We start from the raw sequence: 13014 nt of genomic DNA on the forward strand, positions 1-13014 counted from the left end.
CAAACCACCAACCAACCAAAACCACCAAAAACTCCAAAAAACAAACCTCAACAAAAAAAACCAAAACCTAATCAAACCCAAAACAAAACCAAAAAACCAGCCACAAACCCAAACCCCAAAACCAAAACAAACCCAAACTCACACAACAAGATACCCACAAACCCCCTGAACAAGCCAAAAAGCAAACAACCTCCTTCTCAAAACACAAAGTGTTGTTGAAATGAATTTGTCATTTTGCTTGTATTTAGTAGAAACCAGGCTTTTCTTTACAAGTGTGAATCTGTGGTGGATTTTTGCTCTTAAATATATTTGATGTGTGTGATGTCCTACCAAAGTAATTTGTGCTTTTAAACTTTATGGACAGTTATTAGACTAATACTTTCAATAGCAAATCTGTACTTTCAGAACACAGGAGGGAAAACTTGAGTGCATGATCAGCCAGAGAATTTAGCTCCCGACAGTTAACTGCAGCCATAGCTATGTGGTAGTTCAGCAATTGTCTATGATGTGTATTTCCATTTGTTTCTGTATTTTTCTGGATTTAAATTTGATCTCCGCTGCCCTCTGTCTGTAAGTTGGCCTGGATAGTATATAATAGTAGATAATATACTAATATTAGGGGTATTGACTGCAAGTTACAATGCTTAAGAGCATAGGTAACAAACAACTTTCTCTACTGAATAATTTAAAACTTAATAGAATATGCTCCCTTGTTAGAGCCAAAGCTAGTTGTCAGGGATGGGACAATGCTGGTAATGACTATTTTGGTTGCCCTGTCATAGGATCTGAACCTGTTAGCTCCATCACCTGACTGTCAAGTAACTGTTGGTAATTTTATGATGTGCTTTAGTTAAGTTTCTGAAGAAAAATCTATTACTGAAAGGAAAGTTATATTTAATGGTAGTGATTAATGTACTTTGAAGGATGTTGGTAAGGAATACAGGGTGTTTATACATCTGTTAACTTCATAGAGTAAGCTTGGTTGTTGCCGTAGTTTACCCAGCTGGCAGCTCACCCCCACACAGCTGCTCACTCATTCTCCTGCAGTGGGATGTGGGAGAGAATTGCAAGGGCAAAAATGAGAAAACTCATGTGTTGAGATAAAAACAGTTCAATGGGTAAAGCAAAAGCTGTGCATGTAAGTGAAGCAAAACAAGGAATTCATTCACTACTTCCCATGGGCAGGCGGGTGTTCAGCCATCTCCAGGAAAGCAGGGCTACATCACATGTAATGATTACTTGGGAAGAAAAACACCATCACTCTGAACATCCCTCTTTCCTTCTTCTCCCAGCTTTATGTGCTGAGCATGATGCCATGTGTTATGGGATATCCCTTGAGTCGTTTGGGGTCAGCTGTCCCAGCTGTGCCCCCTCCCAGCTCCTTGTGCACCCCCAGCCTACTCACTGGTGATGTGGGGTGAGGAGCAGAAAAGCCCCTGATTCTGTGTAAGTACTGCTCAACGGTAATGAAGACATCCCTGTGTTATCAACACTGTTTCCAGAATAAATCCAAACCGCAGCACCATACTAGCTACTATGGAGAAAAGTAACTCTGTCCCAGCCAAAACAAGTATGGTTGTATAGCAAGTTTTCACAGAACACAGTATCAGCAATTCTTGGTTGTCTCCCACCAGTAGGCAGGAAAGTCAGTGGTGTGAATGCACAGCATGGAAGAATGGAACTGATGAAATTGGGAGAAGAATGACTTTAAATTACTGTGCTATAGTAAAAAGAGAGAATTATATGCAGTTGTTTGGTAGGGAGGAATAACAGATGATTTCAGTAGTAGAGATAACAATTAAAATGTATTTGGGTCATTATTGGGTACATCTGCGTTACTGATTGTGTTGCACAGATCTTCACATCCAAAACTTCCTCAACATCGGCACTTGGAGTGTACCACTTATTACATGCATCATAGATGTGTAGAAAGCTCATAAATGCTGAGACTTACTGAGCAATTTGTCTGTTAGTCTAGATCAGTGGTAGCTGGCTGTGGCGAAGATCAGCACCTCTCAGCTGCAGTGAAACAACTCGGGCTGTTTAGACCTTGTAAGTTAGCACTAGTCTGTTTCTAGTGAGTAGGCTGTGCAACATCTCTTGCAGAGCCCTCAGAGCCAGGTGTAGTCTGATGTGCTTTTAGAGAGTGGGTACATCTGCAAGCTGCAGGCAACAGTTACATAGTTTAAAAGAAGAAAAAGAAAATTGGAAAGGCAGACAGTGATTCATGGTTGTCAGATTTATGATAGAAAAGTAGATAATAAGAATAAGCATACGTAATTATAAGTAGCTGTTTGAAACTTATTAAATCCATTTTTAAAATATGCAAGCAGTATGTATTTTCTGCAGAGCTTGTAAAATCATGCTGTTATGAAATAGAGGAAATCACTGGCTTAATGTTTTGGACAAGTGTTTGTATGAAGTTCTAAACAAACTTTTGACATCACAGGTCCTTTCTGGAGGAAGAAAAAATATTTTCAGTTGATTCGCTTTGATTCAGTTTCCACTATAGTTTTTAAGCTAAGAAATTAATTGGTGGTAGTTTAAAACTGGAAGGTTTGCTCTCAGCTTTCTAGTCTGAGGGAAAAATAAGGTATAGAAGGGAGAGATGTGTTCTGGGTTGGGGTTTTTTTCCTGATTAAATTGAGGATTTATTTGCAATTAGTTTTGTTTTACAATGATAAATAATACGTTTCCAGCTTCCTTTAGTTTGATACAAATTGGAGGGTGGATAAACCAAATAATTTCATTTTAAATCTGAAACAGTACTTAAATTTACAGTCCAGAATTGATCCTTGAAATGAATCAAATGATGTTTGTGGACTAAGTGTTTTAATATTAGTAATTACAAAATTTTGAAGAAGTGTCTCCAAAAACCAAAATAAAAATTCCTTTAATTAGAGAGGCTATATTTTAAGTAAAGATAACTTTTTAAAAACCGTTTAAAAACCATTTTAAGAAAAAATACATTAATCTAAAAAAACAAACAAAAAAGTATAATTTGTAGTGACATGCCCAGCCAAGGGACTTGATTTTAGTTCTGAAATTAGATATGAAAGATTCACATTCCCCATGCAAACATGGGGAATGCAATCCCCATTCACATTCTCCCATGCAAACAAATGACATCCTTATATACTAGAGGTGAACTGTGTCAGATGAGCCAAGGTGCACCATAGACTTTATCATACCTGTAAGCAAGATGAATATTCATCTTGTCCATGAAATGCCCACAAGAGAAGGTCTGAAATCCTCAGTTTGATCCCCAAAATCCTGTGGATCAGGAGGACATTCCATATGCAGCCTTCCAAACCAGTTGGGGTTTCTTAGACAAGGGTAAACTAGCTGGAATTTCCTAGACGATCTAAACACCTTGTTATCAGGTCACTAACTGTCATGTCCAGCAGAGTGGTAGTACAGGTATAAATAATAGAGGCTAGAAGATCATTGGCAGGGAAGGAGATGACGTTTCCTAATCAAATGGCAATTACAGTGTTCTTTGTTTTCTAGTTCATTAAATTACACCAGTGAGATAATTGCTTGACTGTTATTTGGTTTATATGCTTTTCTTTGTAATTTGGTTCTTACATCTATGCTAGTTCTTTCTTTTGCTCCCTACAATGTTATAATTTCCTGGACATTTTTCCTCCTCTCAGTTTTTTTAACTCGCTTGTTGTTGGGGTTTTTTTTCCCCACAGAAAGTATAGTGCTGTCAGTATCTTAAATTTAAAATTATTTTTTATTCTTTTACAGACTGAGACAACTATAGGCCTCAGTTCATATCAGCAGAAGAGGTAAGCATGGTTTTCTTGAAAGTTTAATACAGCCATCCTATTGTGAGATTTGTGGTATTTTTAATAATAAAGTTTTAGCATAATCAAGATAAAATACAAATCATGTAATTTTTCAATTATTTGTCTCATACAGAGGAATTTTAAACTGAAAATATTTTTTAATATTGGACAGCCAAATCACTTCACATATGGAATAAGAAATGGAACAATTCTTAAACTCACTTTGTAATGTATACCATAGAGTAATTCTGTGTAAAGAGGGGGCAGACTGAAACCCAGCTTGCAATTTTTTTTAAAACCATTTTACTGAGGGTTTGTTGTGAAAGCAGTAGGTTTGTTCATCTGCTTCAAAAGTTCTTGGGGTCCTTTTGAAGAAAAATTTAATGATGTTGCTTTCAACGGATTCTTTCGCCCTTCCTATTGCACCGCCCCTCCTTCCCCAGGATATAATCTGTTATCAGAGAACTCTGCATATATAGTATCTGAGAAGAAAAATAAGTGGCCTCTTTTTTTTTTTTCTTAGTCCTAATTTTTCTTTGGGAACTCCTCAAATATTCCTGTGTGTTTAATGAATACATTGAACAGTAATAGTGAAGCTTGTTTCAAGTAGCATTCCACAGACTGTCATGTAAAGTATAGCTTGTTTTCAGTAAATACAGCTAGACTTCTTTTCATGGGCTGTTTCCTTCCCAGGAAATCTAGTAGAATGACCATTCTGTTTTCATTTCAGACGAGTATATGTAAAGCTCTTATTTTACTATGCATACAGTTGCTTAAACATGGGTTTAAGAGCATTCTCTTTGCAACAAGTTTTGAGAAATCTCTGGAGGGGAAAAAAAAAAAGGCAATGTTTTTAATTTTAAAAACCTTGATCCAGTTGTTTCACTTGCCATCAGTCTGCGCTGCCTTCTGATGAGATACAGACCTGAATCTTGCAATGTAAATCTCCTGGATTGTATGAAAATACTATAGACTTTGGCTTACCTAGTACTAGGTTTCTAAGTACGCTTGAAATTCAGGGTATCAGGGGGAAAGAGAGATCATGAAGGTGCTGAAGAATCTTATGAGGATGTGGCAGGTCTTTCACTCCAGGTGAAATTCAAACATAAGTTCACATTATTGTGATAATGTAAAAGAGTTATTATGTATTGAAATAAGGCAGTTACTTTTTATTTTGATCTGAAGCTTGAGGCAATTTGTGTATTATGGTAATGTGAATTTTGTCAAACTTGTGTTATGTGAACTTCTCATTTCTTTTTTTTTTTAATTAGAAAGATTTAGCTTGTTCTGCATAAAACTTGAAACTTCGTGGTGCTGTACCTTTGCTGAACCTGTCTTCTTTCCCCTTACCCAGCAATGGAGGCTTCTCTCTGCCCTTTAGGACTTCTGACCATTTATTTCTTATCTGTGAAGTCCCTCAAATAAAGCTTTCTACCTGATGCTTTTACTAAACTATTTGATTTCTACTTGCATGTTAACATTGGATTAAGTAAGCAGAACATGCATTTCCCATAAATAGTAACTTTCAAAAATGTATTCAGTACTGGTTTCTCCATTGAGCAGTTACACATATTATGTATACACCTCCACGTGTGTAACTGTACTGTGGTAGGACAGTGAATTACCACATGTAAAGTTACCATGCATTTAGAGTTACTTGAATTTAGTTTTCCTGGTTGCTGTAATCATACGAATCATAACATCTTGGTCAAGGTTAAATAAAAATTGTTTTTTAAAGATGAAATTAAAATGATGTACTTTAAATAATTTGTTTTCTAGGGGTTTTCTCCATTTTGCTATCTGAAACTGCTTGTGTGAAACCCTGCACTCAGACTTTGCACAGCAGTAAAAGAAGCTCCTAAATTTCATTATTGAACTTCTCTTGTATGTTGAAAAATAAATAAGATGATCCTTAATGCTTTCAGAAGAACACAATCAAAGAAAATAGGTTACAGAGCAGTATAACTAATACTAACTTCCTAAGCTTCCATTTCTGTAAGCCAAATAGCTTAAACTAAGTGATCATCGTATTCTCTTCCCTGTCATGGTTGACTTCTGGTCATTCGTAACTCTCAAACAACATGAGTTGTTTAAGAAGGTAGTTACCCCCGTTGTTGTTTACCTGCGCTTCTTGCCAAAGATTCTCTTTTCCTGTGGCAGAGAAAGTGGGTAGGTGTGCCTGTGGCTCAGCTGCTGCAGTTTGTGGTCCAGTGACTTATTTTACCCTGCCAGTGATGATGGGTTTGTACATGGATTGTGAACTGGAGCTGTAGTGCTGTGGGTATTTGTTTCCTTCTTCCAGGACCTGCTACAGGATTGCAAAATGGTAGGGGACACAGCTGTGGACAGGAGCTTAAACAGCTGTAGCTCTTCGGTGCAGTATGTCAGATTGCGAGTATCACAACATGAATGTAGGAATTGCATTTGAACTTCTGAGAACCGTGATTACTGTATTTTATATCTTAGGTAAAGTCAAAGTTTATGGAGATAGTTTAAATGAAATAGTATATTGTTTAAATCATTGAGTCTTAATGGCAGAAAGAAGATGTCTTTATTGGGACCTAGGGACTATGTGTAATTTTTGTGTCTCCCAGGAAACAGCTGAATTTGGCAGTCCTCGGGAATGAGACTGAGGCCATAGATTAGATATGCTTTCTGGATTTTTTTTTTTTTTTTTTCCATTTCTCATCTAAGATGATTTCTTTCTGTGTTCTAATAAAACACCAATTTACAGATTTGAAGTATCTCCAGGTTTGCCAAGGAGAAAAATAGTCCATTATACTTCAGAGCGCTAGCCTATTTGGGGTTCAATCACAATATGATAAAGGTCTACATCACAAGATACCATGTTGCAAAGTACATACCTGGTTTGCTGTCTATTTCTCTCTTTTTCTGTTGTTACTGGTTTTGTGTGGATCTTTAAAGTATTGTTCCAGGTGATTCCCCCCCCCCCCCCCCCCCCCCCCAACGGTGTTGCTAAAACCTCTAGGTTTCTGGTCATATGCTTAACTTCTCTAGATTTGTATTTCATTGATACTTATTAGAAATTATAATATCTCCTACTTGGTATAGCTTGCAGGTATTTCTTCCCTATCTAGAAAGTTTACTCAGTTCTTTGGTCTGCTTTTTAACGCTAATTGGAATGAGAGAAATTAACTAGCTGTTTAATTTGTTTTGTTCTTGCCCATGGTCAGGTTACAGTGCATCTATTCAAGCTTCTCCCTGTTCTTTCCCCACCCTTTCCCCAGACAACCCCCTCAGGAAGTGTTAGCTTTGAAGTTTAATGTTTGATATCATGAGTATGTTTTTCCTGATACAGGCTTAATGTTGGCATAACTGAGCCAACCACTGCCTGGGTGTAGTTTATGAAAAGACTTTGTTGCTAGTTGTTTTATTCATCTGCACTTATAGCAGTGGCTACTGCCAGATACCGAAGCGGTCAAATGTTTTGTGGGAGTTCACTTTCTTACCGAGGCTGTGTTTAATACCTGTATTTCTAAAATAATTCTGACTTTAAAAATTTAAATATGTTTTCTGCTGTATGCAGCTCAGCCTGATTTTTAAATATTAACAAGTCATGCATGTACTCGGGGAAATATGATTGGTTACTTATTTTTTTTTAGCCGAAAATGATCTGTCTTTGAGGTGTCTCTTTCAAGGACATTCTGGCACAAAAAGTACCCACTGTGAAGTATTTGCCTCTTTGTCATTTTAAAAGTTCACATGGTTATTTTTGGATACACTTTTGTTTTACTTTGTGGCAATGGAAATAACAAAGTGGTGGTTTTCTAAGAGGTTTTTTTGGTTGGGGTTTTTTTTTTTTTGCTAAACAAAATCTTGCTGCTTGACAGTTTAATGCTGTTCTCTTTATTTCTTGATGACTTATGGCACAGGAGAGCAAATAAAACCCTTTAAACAACTGGTAAACTAATGTGGGGAAAAATACATGTAGAGTAATGCTTAGATTTGAATTCTCCACAGTAGCAATTAAAGATGGTCCAGATAAGATTGCATAGAGCACAGACCTCCTCCAAAAATCCCAGAACAGCTAGAAAAGTAAAATGAGGATACAGAGAAACAGTTACTGTCCAACTTTGCAGATATCTTTAAATACTATATTTTACAAGGCTTGTCTTCATCTCAAACGTAGAGATGTGTATGGATTATTTAAAATTATTAGTACTTATGAGTACTTTGTAATGAACAGCAAAACATTATAGAAGTGCTGCAGAATGTACTTAGAAGAAAATTGTGTCTTGGCACAGATGTACGTCCGTATCACCTAAAGTCTTTCCAGGCATTGATATTTTGACCGTCTTTATAATTGCATCTGTGACTAACCTCATTGAGACACAAAGTTGCACTTCAGTGAATTGCATCTAGTAATAGTTTGCTTCTGGGTGATAGCAGTACGGTAGTTAATAGTTGAGGTAAATGCCCTCTCACTTGGATGATAGAGTGGATGGTACGGTGAGGGTGTTGATAGTGTCAGGGACTGTTTGTAATTCACTCCTGAGTCTCTTTTGGGTTTTGGAGGTTTGTTTTTTGGTTGGTTTTTTTTGTTTGTTTGTTTGTTTGTTTAGTTAGGTTTTTTTAATCAAAATTCTCACTGAAGGGAAAAAGTGTTGAGACCATCTTAAATCATTAAAGGAACTAGTAATTCCTGAAATTTCACAAGTTCAGATGGCTTCTGTCTATTCTTGGTCTGCTGGAGCTTGTTGCAGGTGTCAGTAGTCCCTTCTCATTCAAATGCACCTTTTCCTTTTCATGTTGCTCTTGACTTTGAAAGTTAGAGAACTTGGAGGGGTAGGGAAAGAAAAATGTTTAGATTCTGATATAAGACCCGGAGCCATAGCTCTACATGCACACAATAGTAATTAACTTAAGTGTCATTATACTGTAAACTTGCCCTACCCATGGGTGTATCCAGCCTTCAGTGAGCAAGTGCCCAGCAGAGCAGACATTATCATCATTTGTAAGTCTGCTGCAAGTTGACTCATGTTGGGCCTTTCAGTAGGCAAAGTTTGGGAATTCCAATATTGCTTGTTCCCATTTGAACCTTATTACAGTTGTTACTTTTATTATAACGGATGGAATTCATTATTATATTAGTGCTTTACCAACTTCAGCCATTTAAAAATCCTGTGTTGTCTAAATGGCTATCCAGGATAATGCAGCTGAAAAATGTTGCTTGAACTTTTCACGTATGTGGAGAATTGTGTATGTCTTGACTGTTCAAGTTAGGTCAAGTTAGTGTTGACTGTATTTGAAATAAGTAACTTCATTATCACTTTTGTAAATACTGTAAATATTTCTGATAACTTTTCCATTAATAATCGGTCCTTTTACCAATTATTACCAATTAAAAAAGAGGTGCTGGCTCGCTCTTCAGTGTTTTTAAATTGGGAAGGAATCGACAGACCTATTTAAAAAATCGTTATCGAAGAAGGGTAGTTTCTGTTTAGTGTTATCTTGACAGTGGAGGTATGTGAGCTTTTTGTCCTTTTCTGTTTAAAAATGCACTCTAAGTGTTCTTCCAAACTGGACCATAAACTTTGACATGTGAGATGATCGCTTCAAAGACTTATTACCAACTTATTTTATCCTTCTATCACTACTAACATAATTTTCCAACTTTCTCCTATGTCTTATGACTCTGTAAACTTCATTTTGTGGAGCACTCGTTCTTCAAAGACTCAGAAAGTATACACACAAGTTGCCTCTTATTCAACAACTGTAATGAGTCACAGTAGCAATTAATAGTAGCAGGAATTGTAATTTTCTGTAGACCTGAATACAGTTCTTCTATTAGTGCGTCCTACACCTTCACTTCTATTGTTTTGTGGTATCTATATACACACATGTATACACATGCACTTGTGCACACACATGCATACATAAGTGTGCACTAAAGCTGACTGTACTATGCCTACTCTTGCCGCAATAGTGTTTATATTATGTGAATGAAGCTATTTTTAACAGCTAATGTCTAAGTAGTATTGAAGATGCTTGGACATCCAAACTTAGAGAGCTGTAAATCGATCAGCATGAATAGATCTCCCTCTTACATATGTATTATACTTGAGATGTTACTATTCAGTTGTGGAGTTCTAGAGTAAGTCAGTGAGACACTGTATTTTTATTAAAAAAGCTTTTGATTTCTTGTAGTGTTATTGTTGCCCAGATCTGTGCTGTTAGAGAGTGCAGCTAAGATTTCATACCCTATTCTTAAATTTCTACTCCTGTAAATAGCTTCCTTGTTGAAGTGGTTCTGGAGTATGGAAAGACATCGAAATTTGATCAGTAATTAGTTTTCCTGGAAGCGTGCTGGATGGAATTTGATTGAGTTCAAGGCCTCAGCTTTCATAAGGTGAGCCACATGTGCTTGTCTGAGGGCATCTTCCATCTCCTGGTTTCTCCTGCTGTTGAGACAGAACTGGGTGGTTCTGCTGCCCTGGCTGGATTTGTGGCGTGGCTTTGCTTGCCTGGGCCATGCGGCTGCAGCTTTGTCTTTGAGCATCTAGGATTTGACAGAGTCAGAAAACAAGGATCTAAACCAAGTATGCTATACAAAAGCATTTACGGAAAAAAGAAAGCCATTGGTCTTGAGTCATTCTTTAGCCTTTCCTGTTTATTTCTTTCATGTTATTGTCTCCCTGTTTTATGTTTCGTTGCAAGAATACGATTTCTACTCAGCCCAAAATAAAGTGCTACTGAATTACAGAGATACTTAAGTGTGATCACAGTTACGTCATTCTGAATAAGAAAATATTTCAGTCAATGAAACTGCTTTGTACTTCTTCTTGTAGCTTATGTTGTGGGTTATTGATTGTGCTCTATATAACTCTGCTGGTAAACCAAGCAATGGTAGAGAATGTTTCCAGACACTTTGCTGCCTTCACTGCTGGACTGTGGTATTTTAGTCTTCATCGACTAGCATTCTCCTAGAATGCTTGCAGTGGGAGGTTAGTATAGGCAAAGCTAAGGAATGTTGCTAGAGGAGAGTCGCTGTCGTCTGGAGATGGAGTTTCTAACAGTATAGACATGGGCTGTTTTCTCCCATGTGGCCTCAGTGCCATCGAATGGATCCGAGATTGTTTATGTATTAGTATAGCTGTAGCTCGATGTGTATGTAGATTACTGTTATACATTGAAGAAAATGTTTGGATATTGCTATGAAAGGTGATACAAATTTATTTAGCTTACTGTTTCACTTAGCCTTCACTGTATAGAGGAAAACTAACACTTCAGTTATGTCCATTTCCAAGATATGTACTCTTGCATAACCTTTCTTAGAGACACCACATAATCATGTAAGTGGCTGGTAAAATTAAGGTATTCTGACTGGACAAGTTTGGCAGGCTGTTTCTTCTTTTGAATTAGTTGCTCTGTTATTAGTATTAATGTTTTGCTAAGAAAGGGCAATTTGAGATGGGAAGGGAGCAAAAATGTATAATTTAACAGTATCTGTTACAGCATTTTAATTTTTCTTGCAGTGTATCCCTATATCGGGGAAATTGCCGACCTCTCCGGTTTGAGCCACCGATGCTGGATTTCCATGAACAGTAAGTTGAAGTCTTTTGATCTGTTTAGTTAGACAAATAGAAGAAAAATCTCAAGAGCATTTAACCTGACAGAGAAGGCTGTATACATAAATTGCAGTGATAGATTGTCCGTAAGTGGAGTTGGCCTACTTGTTACGGAGAGCTGGTGCACTCGGTCTTAAACATCGTGTAGTGACTTATAAGTTGCCATGGTTTTGGTGCTGTAGGTACCTGTGGTATTTACAGATAAGCCATGGATTATTAATAAAAATACAGTACCCCTTGTCTGTAGGAAAGACCACTGTACAATGTGGTGACTACAAAGATGTGCAAGGAACGAAGCGTCTGTGTGTTGTTATGGTATATACTTCTGTGTTTCTAAAAGAGAGGAGATAACTCTATTGTTTGCACAGTTTTCCAGAAATAATCTTTATACAAAAAAATCAAATGTAATGCCACTAAATAGCAAAGCTATATGAGAATTTATTTGGGCTTAGTCTAACAAAACTCTAACTTTTACTTCTGAGTAAAGGCATAGTAAATAACTCTGTCCCCTCTTCCTCTTTCCTTCAAAATTTCAGGATCTCTAGCTTTTGATGTTGTGTGGTTTTGTTGTTTTGTTTTTGTAATGTCAGTAACTGGTCCTAGCTAAGAGGATTTTGAGCTTCTAAATAGAATAGTAAAATACCTAGTGGAAAGCCTTGCTCTCCTGCATCTCTACTGTAACAAAATTAGGTTATAGATTACAGATTACACTGGTGAGTGCAGTACAAACTCAAACTTGTAGAGCAGTTTGCTCTTTTTTAGACTTGGTGTAAACTTACCTATTGATTTGGGGTTAAGTGATTTTAAATTGTAAAGGTTTTCAGTTTGTAGTAATTACAGAATTTGACACTTGAAATGTATTTTATATGCCTTTTTCTACCATTAATAAAGTGTTTTGTTGATGTGTTCTGAAATACCTTGCTTTGCTGTCATCTATAGTTTGTGTGCTAATCTGAAGAAAGCTACATGCACTTTTTTGTTTTGTGGGCTTCCAAAGGTGCCGTTTTCATTTTTATTTTCTTGCTAAAAATAGATCCCAGACACTATCATAAATACTTTAAGCTGTTCTTCATTATATTTTGACTTTTTATATAAGCTGTTCTTGTCAGAGCTGTAAACATGCAACAGAGGGTGTAGATCTAGTACACTGTTAAAGTAGTACAGATCTCTTACTTAGGAAGGGTTCTGTACAATAAATGCAGAAGTGTGCTGGGGGATTGCTGCCTTCTATCCATTAAAATAGGAAACCTGTATATAAGATCTTGGTTCATTATGGTTTTGGGTTGTTTGTTTGGGTTTGTGTTTTTTTTTTACTGACAGTAGATGCTAATTAATGTATGTGTTGTAGTTTAGGTTATAATCTTGGGCAGAGATCATATTCTGATTTATTAAAACTTCAGTAAGATGTCAAAAACAGTTTTAGAAAAGGTCTAGATATGGAGCCCCAAAGTTCAGTTTAAAATCTGTACTTAGGCATGTAAATAAAAATGAACTAACTCTGAGAAATGCTGAGTAACTCAGCCTTATGGTGGGAACAAACTGTAGGTGCCAAGCACCTTGGAAGTTAAATGATGCAGATTTAAGCTTTCAACTCTTTTGCCTTTTAAAATAGAGAGGGTTTTCACATTCAA

The 13014-nt window shown here is 36.7% G+C and overlaps 1 protein-coding gene across 1 annotated transcript in view; it reads left to right on the top strand.

Annotated features, from left to right (window-relative positions):
- The window catches only part of TMEM131 (transmembrane protein 131), a 101209-nt gene that overhangs the window by 31344 nt on the left and 56851 nt on the right, over positions 1-13014 (top strand). Inside the window, exons 3-4 of the mRNA XM_030472331.1 lie at positions 3754-3794; positions 11291-11359. Coding sequence (XP_030328191.1) covers positions 3754-3794; positions 11291-11359 — 110 coding nt within the window. The remainder of the gene's footprint in view (positions 1-3753; positions 3795-11290; positions 11360-13014) is intronic.

Source organism: Strigops habroptila, chromosome 2 (genome assembly GCF_004027225.2).
Source record: "Strigops habroptila isolate Jane chromosome 2, bStrHab1.2.pri, whole genome shotgun sequence".
Classification (NCBI taxonomy): Eukaryota; Metazoa; Chordata; class Aves; order Psittaciformes; family Psittacidae; genus Strigops; species Strigops habroptila.